This window comes from Nipponia nippon, unplaced genomic scaffold (genome assembly GCF_047370975.1).
Source record: "Nipponia nippon isolate SJK-2023a ecotype South Korea unplaced genomic scaffold, ASM4737097v1 scaffold_5, whole genome shotgun sequence".
Taxonomy (NCBI): Eukaryota; Metazoa; Chordata; class Aves; order Pelecaniformes; family Threskiornithidae; genus Nipponia; species Nipponia nippon.
In genome coordinates, this window is record NW_028262369.1 from 58,002,012 (window position 1) to 58,026,257 (window position 24,246).

The 24,246-nt window shown below is 41.8% G+C and overlaps 1 protein-coding gene across 13 annotated transcripts in view; it reads left to right on the forward strand.

Annotated features, from left to right (window-relative positions):
• The window catches only part of HDAC4 (histone deacetylase 4), a 269,534-nt gene that overhangs the window by 21,254 nt on the left and 224,034 nt on the right, over positions 1-24,246 (forward strand). For 5 of the 13 annotated variants that reach the window (XM_087731756.1, XM_087731759.1, XM_087731758.1 and 2 more), the window contains exons 1-2: positions 17,818-17,880; positions 18,101-18,208. The exons of 1 other annotated variant lie outside the window; for it this stretch is intronic. In XM_087731756.1, coding sequence (XP_087587882.1) covers positions 18,127-18,208 — 82 coding nt within the window. In that variant the 5' untranslated portion in view covers positions 17,818-17,880; positions 18,101-18,126. Of the gene's footprint in view, positions 1-5,254; positions 5,298-5,698; positions 5,833-6,567; positions 6,818-17,817; positions 17,881-18,100; positions 18,209-21,567; positions 21,588-24,246 lie in introns of those variants that run through there. 7 more of the 13 variants (XM_087731761.1, XM_087731763.1, XM_087731767.1 and 4 more) reach the window with 4 other exon arrangements.

The following is a 24,246-nucleotide window of genomic DNA, read 5'->3' on the forward strand; positions in this document are numbered from 1 at the left end:
CTTGTGCAGAAGCACTTGGTGTTTGTCCTCTTTTCTAAGAAGTGTGTCCATTTGGTTTTGGAATTCAGGAAAACTTTTGCTTTCTCCAGCACCCCGAGTCAGAGTTTCTCAGTGCAGCTAAGAAGGAACATGTAACGCTCTCTGCTTCGCCTTGCCACTGAAAGTATCTTTTCTGATATGTTCTCTCCCTTCTGTGTCCACCCAACTTCTCTCCCAGAAAAAGAATGGGGAAAACTTCCTGCTCTGAAAGACATAGATGGAAAACAGAGTGATTGGTGACTTCTCTGTATTAATCATGATTCTGCATCGCTGTAATATCCTTAAGTCATCTCTGTTCTGGGCTGAAGATGTATAATCTGTTTCACCTGAGGAATTTGTACCACACCTCTGATCATTTTTTTTTTTTCTTGCCCTTCTTTTGAAACTCCTGTACTGTGTACTTGGAAATGGAGGGGGAGTGTCCAGGCTTGCACAAAACATTAATGATTTTTGAGGAACTGGGCTAATACAGCAGCAAATTTGGTGTTCTATTTTTATTTTCTATTACTGTCATGGTATTCTAGTTGTTCTTCTATCCATAGCTGAGTGTTAAGCTGATGGTGTATTTTACAGTGCAGCCTGCTACTCCTGCAGTATGTTTTTAGAGACAGAAACATTGTCTTCAGAGACTTAACTCTGACAGGATGTCTGATGTTGTTTGAGGCTTGCAAATATGTTTCCTGGGAGAGCTCTGTTTTGGGTATTGCTGAAACTGTAGGAAAACCAGCACTTCTGAAGTGGGCAATGCTTGTGAAACTTGGTCTCTTGGGACAGATTCAGTAAAGCTGTATTCTGCTTGAGAAGTAGAGTTGAAGTGGCGATGTCAAAGCGTTGTGTGGGTCCTCAGGACTACTGCCACTGCTTTTGTCATCTTGCAAAGTGGTGGCTCTGGAGACATTGTCCCTAGAGAGACAAATCACCCCGGGAGACTGTTTCACACTGCCTCTGCTCTAAGTAAAGATGCAGTAAATCATTTTGTGGTCATAGTAAATTATTACTGTTTTCAAACAGCTATATGCCTCTTCCTTGTCCTCTCCTCCTTTCATATGTAGATCCTATATTGGCAGTATTTTATAAACAATCCCTGAAAAGCAAAGACAGCTTTTTCTTTCTCCTCTGGGTAAAGTTCAGGATCTGTTGTCAAAGGAGAGATTTAATCAATAAGCTCCAACAGAGGCACTGCCTCTCATTAGGTCTGTGAGCCTGTGTGAAGCATGTGCATGCTGCAGCGTTGGCTTGTTCTCAGGCTGCATGTTACGCGTAGGAATCCAAGCAAGCATCAAGATGATGTTGTCATCATCTTACCTGGAGCATGTGGGATTAAACTTCATCCTGTTTGCCTGTTAATGCAGCAAGGAATCTAATACCTCAGTAGACTTGAGGGGGGGAAAAAAATTAATCTTGTTATTGGTGTTTCATCTGCAGTGTCAGCCAGAAGAATTGGTGATAATGCTTTTCGGAAGATGGGTGTTTCCATGACTTTTGGAGATGAAACCCTGTGGTGTTGGAGTGTTGCTAAAGAAGTGCCAGGATGCAGAAGGCATTCTCCTAGCATCCCTTCTGCTGTTGTCTTCGTAGAGCTGACTTCCTTGTTCTGCTAAAAGGCAGCGTCTTCTGCAAAGCTTTTAACATTCCGGGGTCTGAAAGACAGAGCAGCTTTCTCTGGACCTAGAAATAAACTTCAAAGCACAGCGATGGCCATAGCAGGTGTATGACTTACACCATGTTTTGATGCATTGAGTCAGCAGGCAGTTAAGTTCTGTTTAACTGAGGTTTTCAAGTGATCTTGTCAGCTGGCTGTAGTGTTGCCATCTGGGGGTGTTGATGGCATGTGTCTGAGAGGGCCTGCAGATGAAGCAAGGTCATCGATAGCTGGGTATCCTGAACCAACCAGACTTACTTGGCTTAAAACAATCTTGAAACTTCACCCTTAGGCCAAGATTTTTATCTTGGCTGAAGTACTATAGCAATTTAAGCTCTGAAAAATAGAGCTTTGTAAATCTCTATCATAACTTTAATTACTGATTACTGCACATCTGTACTTGTGACTAGTAGAGAGGCACATCTGGAATGGGCGGAGAGGAGGAAGGTGAAGATTCATACTGTCAAAATGTTTGTATGGTGCAACTATAAGATTCCTGTTACTTGTTATTAAAAAAAAAAGCTTTCAGCAGCTGCAAAATTTATGGAAACAGACTTGGAAAACTGTTGGATTGGTTACATTTCCTAGTTCACATGCAATTCAGTCTCTTAATGGTTGGCTAGATGTGCAGTGGGGAAAAAGTGGTCTTGGAAAGTGTGTGGAAGGAATAGCGTAGAACCGAGTTGTGCAGCTGTGTCGTGTGTGGTTTTGCGGGGGCAAGCCTGGTCATGCAGTTGGAGAGGAAGAAGGTGAGGGACCACTGCTCAGGGTTAGAAATGCAGTTTGTTTTAGAGAGCTGTTAAACAGTTTTGTGTTTAGAGTCATATGCTTTCTCCCTATATGCATTATTCCTGTGTACAGGTGATTTAAACTTGGCATGTGTGATGACCCAGCCTGTTGATGAATTTGCCACTGTTTTCTTTGCAGCTTCTGAAATAAGCAATTGAAGCCTCAGGAAAGTATTTAAAGCAGACTCATCCCTTCCTTGACACAAATGACAAAAGGTCTGCCTGCTGTGCTGTTGAGGACAAACCGTGTTGTGATGTACTTGCTGGTAGGAGATGAATAAGAGAAGAGCTAAAATGACTAGTAGTGCCTTTAATCTAGGGAAAGTGTATAGTAAGGGACGGTGGTTTGTTGAGGCACCAAATCAACTGAGAAACAAGGGGCTTTTGCTGAGGTTGCAGCCCCTCAGTCCGTCTCTTACGGTGTGCTGACTGCAGATATGGAGGCTCATTATCAGCTGGTGACAAGGAAGTGACAGCACACTCAGGCCGTGGCTACCTTCTGAACCAGGGATGTGATGAGGATACAGCTGCAGAAGCACCAGCCTGCATGGTTTTAGGGAGCATGTGCTCTGAGGCATACCCTGGTAGAAATAGGCTGACATAAATAGGCATTAATTTGCTCTTTGTGCTCCTATTCCAGACTTTTTTAAAAATCTAGCAGAGACCAGGCTCTGAACAACTCTTCTGCAATGCAGAAAGCTTGATTATACCAGTCCTGTTTGCTACACCTGATGAAATAAGAGGGTGTGTTTTACACACCTGCTTGTTTTAGCCTACAATTCTGCTCCGTCTTTCTGCCCTGTAGTCTGAAATGTGCAGTGCCATCCGCTGTCTTGTGTGCGGATGCTCTTTGGCTGCTCTTTGCTCTGTGCCTAGGGAAGGACTCCATGTGAAGTGCCAAAGCCAGCATGGTCGATATGCCGCTGCTTGGTGTCTGCCAAGAAAATTCACCTAGCCAGCAGGCAGTCCTGGGGCTCGCTTGGAGACAGCAGGGAGGCTAAGCGAAATGCTCCTGTGGCAGCAGTTGTCCATCTTTTTTTCTGCACACTGGAGCCCAGTGAGTCTGACCTGAGCATGCGTGCAGCGAAGCCTGCAGCGCCCATGATCCTGCTCCCCCCAAAAAAGGAAGGTGAGCAACTTGTCTGGCCAAAATAGTTGGTTATGAAGTTACTCATGAGAGGATCGTGCTGCTATAAACAAACACATACTCATCCCCATCACGTACAGCGTGTGTCTGGGTTAGTAGTGGGCAGGCTGCCTAAGCAGCTCGTCCTGGCCATGACCCAGTCCTTGCCCGTGCCTGAAGAGCTCGGAAGGAGCGTGCCTCCAGACGATGCGTGGGGTGGACTCGCTGTTCTTACGGCCGAGATGTGCAGGCCAGAGGTGATGGCCCTTGTCCTGGAAGGCAGTGGAGTAGAAGTAAAACAAGCTCTGATTTTTTTTTTTTTTTTTTTTTTTTTTTTTTGAAATGAGAGAATTTGCTTGGAAAACCTTATAGACCTCCAAATATCCTAGGCATAGGGGTAGACAGCATTATGCTTCTCCTAATTTGTGAAGTGTTTTTGTGAGACAGTGACAAAATGACAAATTTACATAAGAATTGTTGCAGATAGGGGCCTGACAACAAATCTTGACTGCTTTGGAAATGTCTCATTGGACTGCATTGAGATTTGCGCAAGTGGTAACTGAAAATTAGAGTTTGGTGGGCAGCTAAGTTGAGACATGACTGCTGTCTGTATCCTGGAAAGGTGTGTTTTGCTTATACTTTACTCAGTCTGCTAGAAGTGCAGGAAACATTTCAAAAAGAAAAAAAAGTATAAGTGAAATAAAACTGTAGCTTGACCATCTGATCATGGTTATTTTGTCATCTCTACTCTGACCAGGCACTAGTGTTACTAAAACATGAAGAAGCTTAATATTTTGGGTGTCTCTCATGTCTTACTGAATTTAGACAGACCTCTTGGGAAAGAAGTGGGAATAGGTAAACCGGTGGTGCTGTTAAATGCATTTTCTGCTACTGTTTCAGTCCAGTTTCTTTGGGAAATGCATACACATCACATTCATGGTCCGTACTTCATTCTTGCAGTGTGAAAATGAGTAGACAGAAATCTGTTAACTCCATTCCAAATCCTTTTTGTCTACAGCTAAGACTGCTTATGCTATAACGTTACCTGCTGTTTTTATTGGAAATAAATGATGTTAATATTTTGCTAATGCCTGGTCTAAGCTGACCCGACTCTCTTCAACAGGATATGCAAATTAATGGAACTGGAAGATCTTGAATGTTTGGATGGCAGAGACCTGCAAGGATTAGAAATGACACTTAAGTAATTTTCTCTTGAATTTGACACATAACATGAAAGACTGTTCCAGGTCTCTAAAAATGCAAGATGAGCAGAGGAACTTGGAGTGTAGTAATGCTGAGACGCTTGGAGTAGAGAGAAACAACCAATTAAGGAGGTGTTTTAATGAAATACAGCAAGGAAGGCCTCTTTGTTCAGCAGCATCTGCTTGGGCATTATTCTGCAAACCAGGGAAGTACCATTATAAAGCAAGGCCCATCATAAGTCACTGTGGTGGTATTTAAGTCTTAGATCTGGTTTTGCTGCCTTATTGGAGAGGAACACGAATATCTGAGCATCATAAGAGCTCTTCCAAGAATAGACGGGACTACTTGAAATGTAATGGCGCAGATAAGTTGTGGACAGATGCTTATTGTGCAAGCGGCAGTAGTAGTTACTATCATAATCATCCCCCACCCAAGGAATATTGCTGTCTCTTTGCTGGAGGTCACCACACCCTCAGATCTGCTGGTGGAGCAGTTTGGGGTGAGTGCTCCCTGCTCTGCTTTGTGCAGAGTCAGCTGAATTACTTTAGATGGGTTAACTAGCTGGCTTCTGCCAGCAGGCTGACTTCATGTCTGAAGTGGGTTAGGGAGTGCTGGGTATAAACTGTTCTTGCTAGCCAAGCTGCGAGGGCAGAAATGTCTTGTCAGGGCAGTGAGGAACTCCTCCACGTACCAGCTGTCTGTTAACACGTCATCCTCAGTATCCGGGAGGGGTTATCTCTTGGGAGCATGAAGGCTGATGACTTTTTCGGTGCAAAGAAGGGAAATAACCTGTGGTTGTGAAATACTTTGCATAAAGGACACGATTTGGTTTAATCTGTTTCAGTAGCTTTAGCTGGTAGCATGCATTAGTGACAGGTCTCTCTATGTATGTTGAAACAGAGCAATCTCCCTGAGATACCCTGCCTGTAAAACATGGCTATTTAGAAATGCTGGATGCCACTTGGTAGAGTGCCAAAAAACCCCCGAGCCCCCCAAACTGAACTTCAGGACACCTTGCAGCAGGTTCTTTTGGTGTAAGTATTGCTGGTTGCATCAGAGACACCATCTGTGGGGGCCTCTGAGGTGGGGGTTTCTATAAGCTATGGTATCTACTGCTTTTATGTTTTTATTTTGGAGAGGGCAGGGGTACACTAGGTTGCCAACTCAGTGGTTTTTTTCCCTCTCTTCTTCCTCTCTCTAATGTACGGCTTAAAAATAATTGGGAATGGTGGATTTTTTCCCCCCTGGGGCAGTGTGAAGTCTCTTCTTAATATTCTGCTGGAGGCTTGGGTGGAGTGGGAGTAGAATTGATTGTGTGGGTTTTTTTTCCTTCCTGCTCCAAGACCACTTCTTGGCACCGAGGAATTTTTCTTTAGACTTCTTTGGGGAACAGATGCGTGAAGTACAGTTACCACTCATACATATGGCTTTTAAAATATGGAAGCTGTTGGACTGAAGTGGCTTCATATGGTGCTGTTGGAAGACCAGAATTAACATGCAAGTTTGGGTTTTTAAGACTCAAATGTGTAATTGAAAAGTGTTTTTTGATTTGTTTTTTTATGATGTTAAATATTAGTCTGCATTTTTATGGTTATTAATTAAAATTACATCTGTAACTCTGAAAATTACTCTCTCTGCAACCTTTATGTCTAAAATAGTATCCTAGTTTAATCTTTTCTTCTGGGGATAAATATGCTATATAATGTGTAATTTAAATAGTTGTAAATCTTAATTCTCTGATGTAGACACCTTTTTTTCTTGAATTGCAGGTTTCCATTTTGAAAGCCATTAGAAGATATTCTGCCACCCTATTGGATTACTTCTTATACGACTCAGCATGTCACTGTGCCCTGGATTTTATAAGGTGGCCATGATTTAATCCCCACTTCCAATTTCTATGTATTGGTGAAGCATTGGAGCTCTTTAGAGCTGCTGTTACTGGCGTGGAAACTGATCCGTCTTGAATCCCTTCTCCAAAGGACTAGACGTTACTAGCAATGAGCTCCCAAAGCCATCCAGGTAAGGGCAAAACCACTTTAAATCTAGTAAGGACAGTAAAACACCATGTATTTGTTGCATGAACAGACTTTTTATTGTGCTGAAATGATAATCCAGTCCCTCTCCCTGTACTGCTACTTTGCTTAAAACCAAGACTTTGCGTCAAGATGGAAAATGGTTTTGCTGATACCAGAGTTACAAGGAAATCTTGCCATTTTTAGGTTTCTAATTATTGCATTACATGTCACTGAAAGTTGTAGGTGTTTTCTGAGATGTTAACCAAATGTTTAATTTGTTAAATCTATGCTGATAAGTCTTAATGGTGTGTAGTGTACCTCTAAGGAATGGTCATGGTTCTGCTGGTGTGTATTGATATTTAAGAAAACTCTGACTTTTAAAGTACTTTTTAGTAGGAAAGAATAGTTTTGCTGGAACAAGAGTCAATTGATCCATCTCAATGTTGCCTGGGAGATTATCCCTAATGTGTCTCGTAACTTAAGACATACGATTGATCACTACTACAAAATTGCGCATTTCTGTCTGTCAAGAGGATCTGTAGATACTCCATTGCCTGCTTTCTAGCTTAACGTTGTCTCATACGTTTGTATTTAGCGAGTTTCAGGTAATTTTATGTTATGCAGAGCTTTGTGAGCTTGTGCTTTGGAAGAGGAATTTTAATTGTGCTCTGATATGTCTGCTTTGACTGTTTCAGTTTATGGTAGAGAAAATGACTGCTGGGAAGAAAGTAATCCAACAATGACAAGGCATGTGAACGTACTTATTTAACTATGCCTTTGAGAGGTTACTTTTGTGACTTCAGTTTAACCAGTTTTGGGTTAACAGTCAAATAAGACTGAAGTGTTAAAAGCCAACGAAGAGCTCCTAAGATTTAAGGAGCTGTGTATTTGTTGGGGAAGAATTTTATATTTTCTTCAGAATTACTTCTAGCAGCCCATTTGTGTTTCTGAAGCTGGGAGCAAGAAATGGTGCAGTAAATAGGGATGCTGGAGTTTACAAGCAGCAGTACTGAAAATCTGACTCATGTAGGAACTGAAATGAGTTTATAAGTCTCTAAAATTATCAGTATTATCAAAAAGAAAAAAATCTGGCTTCTACTTCCATAATGTAGCAGTGTCTTAGATTTTGAAATTTGCTTCTGGTACTATGGGGAGTTGGGAAACTAAGTATATTTGTATGAGTAGAGTGCATATAGGTATTCACCTGTGACACATTTCTTGCAATGTGATGTTTTTCAAGAGATCTGTTCTTCAAATAAGTGGCTGGTTATTTGAATACTTTACTGTTTCAAAGATGAGTGAGACTGAGGAGCTAATGGCTGCCTGATTTTTTTTCTCCTCATTGTGGTGGGATAGGTTAAATATATACCTATATTCAAAAATGAACAAACAAACTGAACTTGATATTTCTTTACTTCTTAAGGACCAGCTCTCCAGATATTTGGGAAAGGGGAATGTCCTTCTTAGTTGGGCTGTTCTGTTGATGCAGGAGTATTGGAAGCCTGATTTGTCTTGTTTTCCTTTAATTCATCTGCTAACCTTTTTTTGTCTTGCCTCTTTTTACTGGTTCTGATACTTTTACTCAAGTTCTGTGCTGATGGTGTAGCAGGGAGTCACGTAAGAAGGGCTAATGAAAGAAAACAAGAAGCTTCTCATGTAAGAAGTGTTTCTGTAATGCTAAAAACCGGTTTGAGCCTACTTTTTTCGAACAACCGTGTCTATAGTGGGTCTTGCCGAGAGGGCTGGTCTAATCAAAACCCAGGGAAGTGGAGCTCAGCTGGATGGCTTTGGACATATGTGTGTTCTCCTGTGCTGCTGTTCCTGAACCTTTTTGGCCCTTGTCACATAAGACCTTCGAGTGAGGTATGGGATGGCTCAGTAAGAATTAAAAGTTGTGATTACTGTATGAGTGTTTGGTAGAAAATAAGGCTACTAATAAGGGAAAGTTTTGTCTATTCTGGTAGCTAGCTCTTTCAAACATAAAGAAATTATTGCAGTTTCATTATTTAGAAATACAGCTTAAACTTCCTATTAACAGTAACCCTTGAAATGAAGGACATTATAGAAACTCAGGCATGGCCCATCGTCAACTGGTTCACTGGAGATCGTTTAAAGGGTGAAAAACTTTCATAAAACTGAAAAAGTGGAGGAAATGATCTTGTGGTACTATTTTTTTACGGAATAGTGTTCTGCAGGTAGGCTTTGTATGAAAATATTTTCAAGCAATATCAACTTCCACAAAGTCTTACTTCTCATCACATGCTGTTTAGAAGTTCTCCTGGTGCCTGTCCTAGGTGTTGGGTTCTTATTTGGTTATATTTCTAAGCCTTGGGTTGCAATTCTACAGTGTATCATGGTGGCTTTTTACCCCTGGCTTACACTGTGGTATTCTTATTGCTTGTTTCTCTTTTAGAGTTAGTTTTATAATAATTGGTAGAAATGTTTTCCAAACATTGCCAAAGATGACATCTGCACTTCTCATGTCAGTTATGATAGCTATTTTGATTATATGGCTACAGGTAATTATTACTAATGATGTGCATTGTTTAAGGGAAGGCTCTGGCTTAACTCAAGAGCCTATTAAACCTTGCTTCAGTGGATACAAGCTTTCTTCTCTAATCTTCTCCAAACCTATCACTAATGGGATGTTTTAGGAACAGTGCCATAAAATTGTTGCAGCATAGATGAATGAAAGTGGTTTGTTTTTTTCTTTTTATTTTTTTTTCTACTTCGGCTCTGCAAACCTCTTGTGAAAAGAGTTGAGTACTGAAGGCGAAACTGAACAAGGTGAAAAAATATGGAGAAGACTAAGTTGTCTAAGAAAAGTATGACATCCCCCCCTCATTCTTCCCCCATCACTGCCACTTCTTTTTTTTATATTTTGGAGTAATCTTTCTCAGAGAATAAGAAATAACTTTTGGAGAAGTAAGAATACCCAGGTGGGAGAAGCTAATCCTCAAGAACTTCCAATGGGTAAATCAATCTGTCTTGAGCCCTAGACATAGGGTAAAGACCTTGACCTTTGCTTTCTGGGCCAAAAGTGCTCTCCACAGTCCTCTACTTGAGCTTTGGGTTAAGACCAGCAGCTCTTGTGAACTTAACTTGCCACTAAAACATATGTGGGTGCGCTGTGTGCGTGAGGAGCAGGAGAAGCAGGTGGGCTGCTGGTGTCCCTCTTGTGGCAAGCACCGTGTGCCCTTCATTGTGTGGTGCCCACTGCTCTGGAGGAACGACCAGCTCCCTGCAGGCGTCAGTAGGTTTTGTGGATTCCTGGGCAGGAATGGAATCGCTTTGGGTGGAACTGCTGGGCAGGATGAAGAGAGGAAGGGGAAAGGGGCTGAAATTGGAGGGTGGGGTGGCAGGAGGACAGGCTTTCCCCTGCAGTGATGGGAGCAGGAGGCTATGTAGACCTAGTCAAGACAAAGCTCAGAGGCATCGTGTGCCCTTTGGCTTTTGGCAGAGGAGTCACTGCTTCTTCTAGTGCTGAAACAAAGCTGAAAAAAATGCTGAAATTGTGCTATAAGAGATCAAGTTGCTGCAAAGTATAATTAAGAAAATTAGGCTAATTAAGATAACATTTAGGATTATGACAAAGCTTGGGGGGGCAGGGGAAAGCGTGTTTAGTTTCACTTAATCTGTTACATTGCCCACAATTTAAACTTACCTTATGTAACCTGTGGTGCTGATGCTGCTCATCTTACTCAGGCTGACTGGGTTGTATGTGTGGGATTTTTTTTGTTTTCTTTTGTTTATTTTTTTCTCGTGTTGACCTTAAATGATTTCTTGTGGTTGCCTTCTGCCTCTCCCCTTAATTTTCAGTGGCTTGAGTTTCACTATCATTTGGTTCTTTAATCAGTAAAGATTGTTCTGCTGATACTAGTTATACATAAAGATTAGTTTAAAAAACCAAAACACTTAAAGTTAATCACTCAACTGATTTGTATTTGTTTAAAGTTCACTTTCCTTTGTAAAAGCTGAAAATCTCCATGTTCAATGAAGCATTTTGTTTATGAAATGTTATCTTACAGGAATTAGCCAGTCTGAATGCAAATGCTATATTCTTCCTTCAGAGCTACTCTTGTGGAGATGCAAATTTTATTTACATTTTGAAATGCTGAATGTTTGATAATTAGGAATATTGAAGTTTAAGAATGAGCTGCCTATCTGATATGGAAAAATCTGCAGCAGGATCATTAAGACTGAGAGGAGATACCAGAAAAAGCAGAAAGCTTCATGATCACACAGCACTGGGAAAATGAGTGAGCAAGTCATGCGCTGTGATTTGCTAGATTGATAAGTACTTTTGTATGGTGTTTTATCTGCTGAGTGCAAGAAGCCAGTCTCCTTTCATACTCCGTGGCTCAGTGAGGCATGGAAAGCCATTTCATGCAGTATACGTAAGAGCTTTCCCTGTTAGTCTCTCAAACATTTTGCACCATCCAATAAATATTTTATGTGTTCTCTTTTTAAAGATTAAGAAGTTTCCGTGGAGATGCATTTCAAACTGGCTTTAAATGACACTGACCTACTTTCTGGCAGTAATGAGTCTGTTTCTGTAAGTTATCTGGGGGCAAGAGCATTCTTTCAATAAACGTAAGGACTAGAGGAGTAAATTCCAGTCCTCCTTTAGCAGGACTGGGGCACAACTGATACTTGCTGGCTGTTGTCTGGAAGAACGTTGGGACAGGGTGTATCCCTGCTTCCCCCTACCTGTCTGGTGCTCCAGTTCATTATGACTAGGTTATTCTACACTGGGTACTCGGGCTCCTGTGTACAAGTAAAACACTACTAGTAGTGAGTATAGGTAGAACCTCATTATCTCTGATGCTGTCTTTTCTCTACATGGAAATACAAAGATTTCTCCAGAACTGTCCTCCTCCCACACTGCCATGTGTGTGCTTCATGGGAAGCTGAAGTTTTGGGGAAAAGTTCGACTGTTTTTCAGGCCCAGCAGAAGTAACAGGAACTCCTTTGAAGGGATGCTACTGCCTGTCCTTTACAGCAGTAGGATAAGCGTTGAGCATGTGGAGTAGGAACTCAGTAGCAAGAGCTACTGCTGTGCCTTGAAGCTGTTGCCCTGAGCAGTCTGGTCCCCCAGGTTTGGGGGGCACTTTGAGGTTGCTTGAGAAGTAAAGTCAGCAACAAAATCTGACAGCAAGAAGCTTTGGTTAGAGGAGCTGAAAACCGTTGCGGATGGGAACTGGGCATGTCTCCATTTACTTTTCTTTCTTCAACCTCCGACAGAATACCTACTCCACCTGCATTCTGATTCTTACTTATGTGTAAGCTGAGCCTGTCCTGGATTTCCTCTAAGAACAACAGTATCATTTTGTGAACCTTGAAAGTTTTAAGGCTGCTACCATGAAACCTGTGAAGTTTTCACTTTCTGGAGAATCAAATAGTTGAGACTTTCTGTACAAGGTTTTGATTGTACCCTCAAAAGAGAAGAATTGTTTTGTGCTTCAACTTGGGGTTCAAGTTGAAGTTCCTTCTAGGTCAGTGTCCCTGCTAAGTGCATTCCTCTCATTTCTACTTTTTCTTTAAATGCAGTTCTTGCACTTTGGAATTCTTTAAAAGCCTGTTTCTAAAGTAAGTTTTTTAGCCTGTGATGTATCCTGCAGTGTGAAGATGAGAAGCAGGTACTTATGATAAGAGGCAGAGAACTCTGAATTATTTTGAATGAGGTACAGGGTAGGAAAAGGATATAAAAAAGGTTGTACTTTTAAAGTCAGATGATAATATTTGAGATAGTCCTTGGGACTTCGTGTCTCACTTGGAAAGGAGAGAAACACTTTTCTATACGGTTACTACATTTTTGCTACTCACTTTTGGTCAACCTCAGTTTGACCTGTATCTTATCTCATGTATACTTCCCCAAATTAAATTTGTTACTGGACTGTAACAAGGAGTATATTCTCAGCGTTTATTTTAAATTATTCAGCTTGTCGTCTTTGTGCCAGGCTCTGATACTGATGAGGCTTGTTTGTGTGCCTTTGATGTGGTCAGATCAATTAGGACAGAGCTGATGTTGAAGGAATGTTTCAGTCATCCCAGTGGTTCTGAAAGTGATTCAAGAGCAGGGGCAGAAAATCCACTTATTCTCAGATGGCTGTCAGCCATACACGGTGCTTTTCATCCTTTAAGTCTAGGAATTTGGCTGTCTGGCTACCTGTGCTTTGACAGGTACTGCTTACCCTCACTGCAAAAGAAAAAATATTCCCTTATTTTTGAGAGCTCTTGGTCAAAAGCTTTTGGAATTTTTTTTTTAAGAAGTTTTCATATTGTTGGGTCAGGGAGAAGAGTGGAGAAACAATTGCCATGACGTTTCTTCTTTTAGTGTAGTTTTTAGTGGTTTTTTTTATCCCTTAACATCTGTAGAAACTGACTTTACAGTCAGAAAATAACCAGGAGTGACTGAACATGGAGTACCAGATGCCTGACTGGACAAGGAAAAATTGTGGATGTGTTAATTCTCCCATCCTTCAGTAAAGCCTTGACAAGTCCCTTTCCTCCCATAGGCTGCAATATACCATGAATTTCCCTGCACTCCTTGTTCTTTTCTATTTAGGCTGCTAAGCAAGAAAGGCCTTTTGAAGTGTACTGACACTTGCAAGGTTTGAGATACCAAGTGGAGTGGACAAAAGTCTGGGTAAAGCATGGAATACTTTTCTTGGCCTAACTGTGACAGCAGAAATATATTATTACAAATAAACAAGAATGATCTTATTCATAGGTAACACCTATGAAATACAACACCGCATGGATTTTAGGGTAGCTTTGTATGGCTGTTTTCTAGTCTTCATGAATTTGCACTTAAGAACTTCAAAGATGCTCAGTGGGGTAAAATCTCAAATAATTGATCTAACTAATTAACTGGTAGTGTTGCACAGTTACCGAGGTAGGATGAGCAGAGTTTAACCCTCTCTGCAGCTGTGCTTCAGAGTAAAACTGCAGCGTCCACTTTGGTTTTTAGCCCTTGTGGTGGTCTGGCCGAGTGGAGACTCTGTGGCCATTTGTACAGTGTGATGCTGTCATCTTTTCTATTCCTATCCCTTCTCTTTCTTTTTTTTCTAATTTCCTGAATAGTGGTATTTGCTTTCCTTTCACTTGTCCATTGGTGTTTGAGAGCTAGAGGCTGGCTGGGGTAGGGGCCATGGCTCCAGTGACTTCCTTGCAAGAAGAAAACAGGCAAGTGAATCTCCATTAGCATCTTTGGTATGCTAACTAACGAGAAATGGGTCACACAATTCATTCTTCCTTTAAGAAAACTAAAATTAGTATATCAGCAGATCTTTTACACATTTTGTTTCTGTAACCAAAATCAAAACACTGTTGTTTCATCAGTTACTAGGAAAACCGGATGCTTTACCTGCAGTGCCCTTTTTTGCTTTGAAATACTCAACAGCTCTTGGTGTTCCCCCTGGGAACTATGGTCACAGTTTGGTTAATGATGCTTGATAGACTGATATACTGAAATGTTGAAGCAAATTTTTAGCCTTTCAAAAGGATGAAGCAGTATTAAATTTTGCACCTATTGAAAGCTGAATTGCATACATAAAAATACTCGTGGGCTTTTTTGAGATCCTCCTGTCTCACTGTGATCTCTAAAACTGAACTAGATCAAGATTACTTAATATCTTCTTTGAAACAGAAGAAATGTATGCTGAGTGTAACAATTTAGGGATTTGTCTTGAATTTGAACCATGATTCAAGTTTAATTTTTTAACGCTTAAAAACCAGATAAGTAGTCTGTAAAAGACCTTCAGGAATAGACCAGATCCAGCAATACCCTAGAAAGCTGCTGTTGCAGCTTATGAACGTTATAGCACAGCCATCCTCTGTGTTCACCTGGCTCCATAGGTTATGGGCTTACTGACTTCCCACCCATGCCACTGTCAGCCCTAGGGGAGAGTCCGTATATCAAGACCATAATGGGGAATATTTTTGCTAGTTAATATACTCATATTGACAAGTTCTTCAGCTAAGTCTGTTTACAAAGTACTGCTAAGCTGCTTCTCTTTGGTTGTCGTTTAACTTCCCTAAGTGGTGATACAACGCATCCTTCTGATTGTGAAGGCCTTTCCCTGTCTGCTTGTCAGCCAGCATCTCTGGAGAAACTCACCTTGAAGGTACCACTGGTGGCACGAATTCTTCTGAGTGTTATCAGAAGACCATGCATGTGTGTGGGGTTCAGTGGGGCATCGTTAATCCTCCTTTGAACAGGCTTTGCCAGGGAATCCACAGACTAGACTTAATCTTCCCAGTGTTTGTATCTGGTCTGCTCAACTTTGATGTAGCAATGTCAGGTTTATTTTGAAGGGATGAGTTGTGAAGTCTGAGTACATTCTGCAAGGATGGCTGTGCAACGTCAACCCTGGGGAGACCAGGTCTGGGAACCTGACTGCATCTAAGCATGGATGTCTGGGAAAGAGGGTAAGAACAGGTGAGATTGTGGCAACAGCTGTTAATGTACCCTCTCAACCTCTAGTCATATGTGACTTGGATTTTTTGGGGGGCTGGACATGGTAAATTTTACTTTATTGGTCCTTTTTCTGTTTCTGTCATCTGCCCAGTTGCTTTTGGAAGCTGCTTAAGCTTTGGCATTTGCAGGGAATTGCACAGTTGAACCTTGGTGCGTGAGGAGCGTTGCGTTGTCTCCCTCTGCTTCAGAGCTTGTGTGGTCAGCCACTGATGTTTTTGAGGGTCTGCTTCCTTGCACTGAGTGAGGAGTGGAGTGGTGGTATCTGAGCCCTTCACTGTAAGCACCGGAGCTGGGTGCTGGGATACTGATGGAGAGAAGTTGTACAAAACCATTCCATCAGTTCTGTTTTGCACTGTTTTGGTTGTACCAAGGGCTAAATAATCCCACCACTGAAAAAAAAAAATAAAAAAATCTTCCTTTGTGTATTGATACTTGTTGACTTGAACATGAGCAAGTAGTATTTTGCCAGTGCCACCTTCTCCTCCGGGAGAAACTCCTAACGACGGGTGAGGTAGAGCTGCTTGCAGTGTAGGGGACTACTGGAAACTCTTACTGTGCTACAGCTGTGCTCTGTGGTAGGGCTGGGATCAGGATGTTGGAGAAATGACAGATGAATTCAAAGAAATCACTTTAAAAAAAAAAAAATCAATCCTGACCCTTTCACTATTCAAGAATCTATGTACTCATTTTGTTTGTAGCTGTTAAGTTGCCAAACCACATAAATAGCTTTACAGGGAAAATTGTAGTAGGAGTGAGGTCTAGTTTGTGAGCTTTAAACTGCTAGCCTTGGCTTCAGGTAACCATTTTGTCCTGCAAGGCGGCTGCTGCAGTCGTGTAACCCCATCAGACTTTATGTAATAGCAAGGAGTGTGAGCGTTAGGGTGAGGCGGTGTGGGGTTTGATGCCTCTCTTGGCAGTGTACTCATTGTATTGTGTATTTTGACTTTTTTAGTAGATGTTGCTATCCATGAACTACTGTGTAATGACTCTTTGCTGTCAGGTTTCACCTTCTAATCAATAGACCAAGATCAATGCAGTTATTTGTACGTGCAGTCACTTTAGATATACAGCTAGTCAAGTTGGGTGCAGCTGGGAGATAGGTAATGCCCCCCTTTGGTTGGTTTATTTGTTGAGAGATTGGAGGGCAGGTTTTTTTTACTACTTCTATAAAGTTGGTTTCAGTATTTTTGATCAGTTGACAATCCTTCAGGCAGAAAAACTGTGAAGCCTAGTGATTTTAAGGTAATCAATTGAGAAGGATTTTTTGCTATTCTGTTTCAGCGTTCAAAACTTGCACTTTCTACTTAAACAGACTTCTACCTCTCCTTTAACTGCTGAGCTTTGTTTTATGCTGGCTATAAAAAGAAACATCTTAGTTTAAAACTTTTTTCATACTAGTGTGCTCCTGTTCTATAAAATGCTTGAGCTGCTCTTGTGGGAAGACATAAAAGCCTGAACTAGACCAAGCTAATACCCCTTCTCTGGTCAAAAAATCAACCAGAAGAATAAAAAGACCAGAGCCCATACACCAAACTCCAATAGCCCATCCAAGTATTGAAACTTTGACATCTGTCACTTCAGAAAAATCTCTGAAACTTCCAAGTACTTGCTTTATTCTAAATAAGGTACCACTGGTCTCATACAACCTTTGCCAGGCGAAGGCATGCGATGCTTACAGCTTAACAAACCGAGAAAAAGGGCTTTGGCATCTGTTCCCTGCCAGCAGCAAGTATCTGATTGGCATTAGATTTTTTTTTTCTTCCTTTTTTTTTTTTTTTTTTCTTTTTCTTTCCAGCAGGTGGAAGGCCTGTTCTGCAGGCTCATAACTCTTGACAGGTTTATCGTGATGGCTTCTTGGCAGGTAGGGGTGATGCTGTTCATTCAGTCTGCCTTAAAAATTCTTGTTTTTTTTCTCTTAAAGTGTAGCTTCATGCAGTAGCTTTTTCAAATAGGTCATAGGACTTTTGCCTCTGGTTTACTCCTTTGTAGCCAGAGTTGCAGCAGGTAGAGCCAGTGACCAACTTGCAGGGTCAGTATACCTTAATTGTCACCTCTGCCTCCCCCAAATGTGTTTGAGACAGGGTGATCTGAACAAACGTAGCACCGGTTTAAGTTGAAAAAGGTTTGGGAATGTTCTGAACTAGTCTTCTCATGTGTTTTCTTTTTCATGAGGAAAGGTATGCATAATAGTTTTGTTCAGGCACTAGCTTCTTGTGATTGCTGAAGTCTCTCTAAAGGAGCTGCTGTGTAAAATTTGTCCTTTTAATTTTTTTGATTGCATTTGTCAAGCAAGACCTCAGCTTGTTGTTTTTAGCAGTTTTAGCAGCAGAAAGCGCTTTCTAACTGGGTGCGTAAAGAGAATTCCTCCTCCTCCACTGATTAATTTCTGGCATGGAGCATGAAATAGCTCTTGCGTCAATAAATCGTCACAACCTTTGCTTGTCTTTGTCAGCGTAAATACAGTTGGACTCTAACATGCCTGAAAGTAGGTCAGAGGTTGCTAAATTTGCAGGTGCAGAGTGGTCAAGTCCAAGAGTGCTGCGGGATTGCGTGCTTGGTGGGATACCAGAGCTGCTGCATTTCAGGTTACAAGTTGGGCCCCTTTTCTCCTCTGTTAAATTCTTCGGTTCTGGAATTGTATTTTATACAATTAAAAAAGATATTGTTGATACAATTGTCTTAGAGGATAATGTTTTAGGTGCATTTGTGTTATTCACTAGAACAAATGTGCGTGTTTTTATAGCTATGAGCAAGCCAAATGCCTTTCTCATCATACCTCAGTTCCTTGCGTTATGTTTGTGCTAGTTATGAAATGAAGATTGCCAGCCTGTATGACCCTGGTACTCAAGGCTTTGCTGATTTTCTTCAGTGAACTCGGGTGCTCCTCACACCTGGTTACCTCTTGCTATCCAGGTATGTATCAGTTGTTTCACAGCTCAGCTGCTGCAGTCCTCTGCTCCAAGGCTACCTGCAGGTTGTCACTTCGGAGATGCAGCCGAGCTCAGAAGAGCGTCTGCGATGGTTCGTGGCTGTGTCTGCTTCATGCTCGCCGTGTTTGCAGAGGCTGCTGAGTGAGTCTGAGACCTTTGTTTCACTTCTTCACCTTTGGTCACTTGGGAAGGGTCGCTTTTGAGTTGCTTACTCAGACTGCTTTTTTTCTTCTGGTAATTCTGCAAAGCAGAACTGGTGTTTGCTTTTTTCAGGGAGAATATGGTTAGCATTGCACAAAAGAACGGGATGTTTTGGGGGTAATTGCCCATAGTAGTTGTGCGACAGTTACTTGATCTTTAGATGTTCTAGCAATTGGATGAAAGAAATTTTCTACAAAGCTATTTGCTTGAACAAGTCTTGTTGTGCAGACTGGGTGCTGAATGCTTCAAGAAATGGAAGGTAAGAAACCTGGTAAATGACTTAGCAGATTTTAAAGACAGGGTAGAGGTTAATTTTTGGGAAATGTAGTGTCTGTATTTATTAGGTAGGGGGAAGAAAACTTGGATATAATTGCAAGGGTGACAGCACATTTCAAGTATACCAGTCACTGCTATCTGTATACTTGTCTCAGTTAAGAGATCCAGTTGCAAGTCTGGTCTCTTTTTTTTTAAAAGAAAAAAAAGTACAACTGAACAGTAAAGCAAATACTCATTTTCAAGTTGCTTTTCTATTGCAAAAAGCAGTGCAAGGTTTGGATTTGTGTGTGTTTTTTTGGTTTTTTTTTTGTTTGTTTGTTTTTGTTTTTTCCTCTGAGTGAAGTAAAATCCTCCTCAGCAGCAAGTTTACTATTGGTGGTAACCAGGATGTACTGAATGTAATCCACGTGTTGCTGTGCCACTTGGCTTGTGGGGTGCTGTGAATGCCTGCAGCTTGGTGTCAGTATATGGCAGTGGCTAATAGAGCTGCCTCTTTGCTGGGGTAGCTCGCTAAAGCCATTGCAAAAAATGTCAGTAGTTCATTGACAGTGTTCCTCCCAACTCTCAGTAAAGAAGGAAAGGAGCAAAGTGAAAATGTGAGGTGTTTGAAATGACTGAATACTATGAAATGTTGTCCTGCTGATTAAGGCACACTAAAGATATGTGTATAAGTGATGGACTTAGATTTAAAGATTTTTTTTTTTTTTTTTTTTCCCCCCCCATCACAGAGTAGCTGCAGTCTGACACTTCAGACTCAGGCTTCTTTCTGTGTTTTGATTCTTGGAGAGAAGCTTGAGGGAGCTGCTGAAGGGGCTGAAAGGATACATGTGCAACTGCTCGTCAATGCGAATCAGAGGCTGGGGTAAAACCTGCCAGCTCCCCAAGACTCCAGCAGTTTCTTCTTGGAGAATGCCTTGATGAAAGAGCCTGTTCGATCCTTCTGGAGGCATCTTCCTCCTCCCGCTTGCATCACTGTACCAATGCCCCTGCAGCTCCCCTACCTGTAAATTGAGTAGTTGAGCAGACTTCATGGACCAAATGGCAGAGAAATGTTAAGAATATTTCTCAAGTTTAGATATATTTTCTTTTTCCATTCTTTTAAACTGTATCTAAATACAAAGAAAAAGCTGTTGGGGGAAAATTCCTAGACATCCCACTCCTGGATGAAGGCTTTTGAAGTTACTTTTGCCAATTTTGAGAAACCAGCTGTAGCTGCTATCAAACAAACTGTTTCATAATGAACTTCTGCAAATATTCTTTCTGTCCTTTGAAAAACAACCACTCGGATCCTAATAGCTATGTTAGCCTACTTCAGGCAGGAGGAAGCCTAAAAGGACAGGCCTTCATGTGATTTGTATCTTTAAATACTTTCAGAGATACAATCCCTGTCTATTTGATGAGAAAACTGTCTACTTAAAGTTGACTTTTGTTGCCAGAAAGGAAAGCATGGCTTGTTCTCAGCCCGAAGTAGGGATTTGATAAGCTCTGTATTTTCTAGTACAGGATCCTTCGTCTTGTGCCAAGTGTTGGAGCTACAGTATCGATGTCTCCCCTTTCCCTTCTTCCTCCTCTCTTGTTGTAAACTAATATTCATAAAGAGATTTACACGTGTTTTGGTCAAGTTTAATGCATAATATATGCAGAGAATATTCCCCCCCCCCCCTTTTCTCATGAGAGCTCGAGGCCTGAGAATGAAAATACTTCTTCGAAAATATTTCAGTGTAGTTTGTTTATTCCTACATCTGAGATGTGCCTGGTGGTACCAAAGAAGCCACAAGTTGTTGATCGTTGCAAGAAAAGGCAGTGGTGGTTACGCCACCATGGGTTTTTGGCAGCTGCTTGCCTATACCTGTGTTGGTGTGCAGACTGTATGTGCTCTTCCTTCTCTTACTTGTAAAGTCAGCTGGCATTGTTTATGCTTTTGTGCCGTTCCTCTAGCAAGAGTCTGTGCCTAGCCTGAATCAGAGGATCTTGGCAGAAAGTGACTGCTCAGGAGTATATGATGCTGTTAGACAGCAACAAGGCTGTTTTGAGTTGGCTCAGGGATGTGAGGTTATGTGTATTCATGTGTGCGCATATATATATATGTGTGTGTGTGTATGTCTATCCTAACTCTGCCTTGGTTACTAAAGCTTGAGTTTGTCAAGGATTTTTTGTTGAAGCTGACTATGGGGTTATCTTTTTGTTCAAATACCAGCTCTGCAGTGGGTACAGATCAGCTGTTCACTAGTATGCGTGATACTGCTGCATTGCATTGCCACTTGTCTGTCTGTCTGGGCATCTACCAACATTTTTGTAAATTTTTGGGTTTGGCCAGCTAGACACCATCTAGAGAAATGCCAGCCTTGGTAAGACACAGACTAGATAAGCAAGTTAAAACTGGACACACACAGTGCAGCCTTTGCCTAGCCAATGAGTTAGTAATGCATTTGCTCTGGGTACGTTGGTCTCAAAGTTAGGATAGATGGCACTGCCACTGAGTGGATGCGTTCATTCAGAGCCGGTCCTTATTTGCCTTGCTGTTGTCCTGTTAAGGCTACGCTACCTGTCAGACCCTCAATATTGAGCTGTAAGGAGGGCAGAACACAGCAGCCCACGTGTTGATTGGGACTTTTAGCAGGAGCACGGGGCCCTTGTAGCCCAAACCCATATCAGTTTCCTTCCTTCTGGAAGGAATTTTAAAATAGCTTCGTATGGGCTTTAAAATTCCTTCTTTCCTGCTTATTTTGGTTTGCATTTTACTGTTGAAGCTGCTTTCTCCATGAGACGCTGGCTGGAGAATAGTCGTTCAGGAACTGCCAGTTGCAAGACTTGGATTTCTTTAGCTGTGGGAGCCTGACTGCTGAGCTGCGGTGCTGCGGGACGAGCCCTCCCTCCTGCGGAAGGTGAGCTGGGAGCAGGGCCGACATAAAGGAGCGTGGTTGTGGTCTTTCATTTTGCTTTTCAAGCTCCTGAAGCCTACAGAGCTCTGCAGAAGGAGCTTGTTTTTATATTGAAATAATTATGCTTGTTGTCAGTTTAGACACATGTATTATGGCTTTAGCAAGCAGAAGTATGAGAAAGTATGTGTTGAAAGATGACTTTTGTTGTTCTAGAAACTCCCCTTTTCTCTTGCAAGAAACACAAGTATGGGACTATTTCTTTTGAACTGTAGTGCCACCCCCCCCCCCCCCCCCCCGTATCTTAAATTGGAATTATTTTGCACTAAGTAGTAGTAAGTAGTGTTTAGAAACTGTTGTCAGTTGGATTGTAACTGGCTCTTACTTTGAAAGAGGCAGAATGCTCGGTATTCACTCTCAATATTTATTTATTTTTTTACTGTTTTCCCTCAAGACTGTGAGCTTGACTGTTTTTGTCACATTTGCAAGTTGTTAATAACATCCTGGTTTGTTAATATATTCTTTGTACTGTCAAATTTTAAGTGATTTATCAGCTTAGATCCCCTTTATTTACCACTCTGCCACTTCTAAGCTAGTAATTTTGCTGACTAAGCAGTGCAGAGGATACCTTTGTGCACAGGGAAGACATGGGGAGGAAAAGTCAGACCGGGGTGCTTCTTTTCCCTCCTCCTCCCAAACTGAAACTAGCGGAGCCTGTTGCATGCTTCCACTGATCGCCCACTGATTCCTTTGATTTGAAAATTTCTGACTTGGAGCTTCCACAGAATCTGATTCATGTGTTAGATGCAGTCAGAGGTATTTGAGCTGTAAGGCTCTTAAACACGACGAAAGTAGGCAGCCCTACCTCTGCTAGCAAATGCTGTGCTGCATGCACCGTTGCTGGTCTCCAAATTCTAGTTACAGCTCGAGCCCTTTTTTGGATGCCAAGAAAATAAATTCAACTGTGCGGGTTTTTGTTTTTTTTTTTTCTTCCTGGTCTTGGACTTGTGAAATGCTGCTGTGGACCTCTTTCCAGGATAACAAACACTGAAACATCTAATTATGGATCAGACTCTCATTCCAAGCATCACATGCTTCTAGGGCTTTCTGATACGTTGAGCAGATTCTTCAAACCACTGACCTTTGCAGAGTGCCCTTGGCTGTGCCAGCAGAGAAGCATGCTGGCAGCTTAAAGATGTTTTGTCTGGCATTTGAGCAGAAGTGAAAACTTATTGCTGGTGGAAACAGATGAGAGGGCAGAAAATGCAATGTGTGCTGAGGTTTCGGATGTCTGGCATTGTCTGATGGTGAACGGCGGTGGCAGTTTGTTCTTCTGTGTTGAAAGGTGACGTTAATGTTGAAAGCTTGGGGGGGTTAAGCACAAATTGGACAGTCACTGTGACAGCTGTGTTGTCAGCCGTGGTTTGCTGGCCGTGTGCAGCTCTTCATTAATTGGACTGTCCTATAAATAAGCAGTTGTATACAGCCTTACACACGCAACTCTCTGCAACGCTGCCGCACTGTAGCAAAGCAGCCAGATGTCACAACTCGTTCCTGATTGCTCTCAGCAGGTAAAGCTACGGGAGAAAAACACCTACAGCTCTGGAAGACACAATAGCTGAGTGGAGGGAGCTGGGGGTGATGCGTGTGAAGGATATGTGATTTGTGATACTGGAGGCTTAAAGGCAAAAATAGCATCATTTATAATAGTAAAAGTGAAGGCTTCTGCACTACGCCTTTGCATTCTGCCAGCCTGTAATGAATGGAGGAGTAGTTTGCTTACAGATGACAAGCAGGAATGAATAAGCACTTAAAATTTTGGTGCTGAAGAAACAGCTTTTTCGTCTTGGCCTGCGAGAAAGTCAGAGCCACGTAGCCCCTTTTCTCACAATGTCACATGCTGCTCTAAATAAAAATGTCAGGAAGCATAAAATTAAGACTCTCTGCATCCTTCGTCCTCCCTGCGGATTTCACTGTTCTGCTCTTGGCGTACTCGAGGACTTGTTATGACTAGGACTGTGTGCTGATTTTTTTGGAGAGGACCCCTTTGCTGCCTGTTTTCCCTGCCCCTGTCAGCAGGAGGAGGTATTCAAAGAACAATCCACTGCTTTGAACTTCTTCACCAGCTATAAAATCTCCTTAGCATGGGCTAGGAGATGATGTAGGTACAGTCTCTTACTGGGAGTGAGTTAAGGTAGTGCAAGCAAGAGTTCAGCTGGAGGATAACTGAAGTGAGTCAAATTAGGTCTTAGTTTATCCACGCTGAAATGTGAAGCTGTTTCTCCTTTTGGCTAGCAGGTAGTTGCCCTCTTGCCAATGTGACAGCTTCCTCCGGGAGTGCATTGTGTGTTTCTGCCTTCTGTGTGAATGTTTCACAGAACGGAAAGCTGGATTCATTGCGGGTTTTGCAGTCGGAATAGTGGCTGCTGTAAATGTAGCTTTCCTTGCTGACACAGGGTATTGGGAACTGGTTGTTAACTTTTTTCTAGTTCAATAACAGATTTTTACCCTAATTACAAATTTTTTGTTGCGTCACTACCAAAAAAACAGGCTACCTTTGAGTAATACATCCAACTGCTAGGATATCTGAGATTTGTAAGAAAGCTCTTGCAGTTAAATTGTTGTAGGCACGTAATACAGCCCTGATGTGTTTTAATAGATGGAC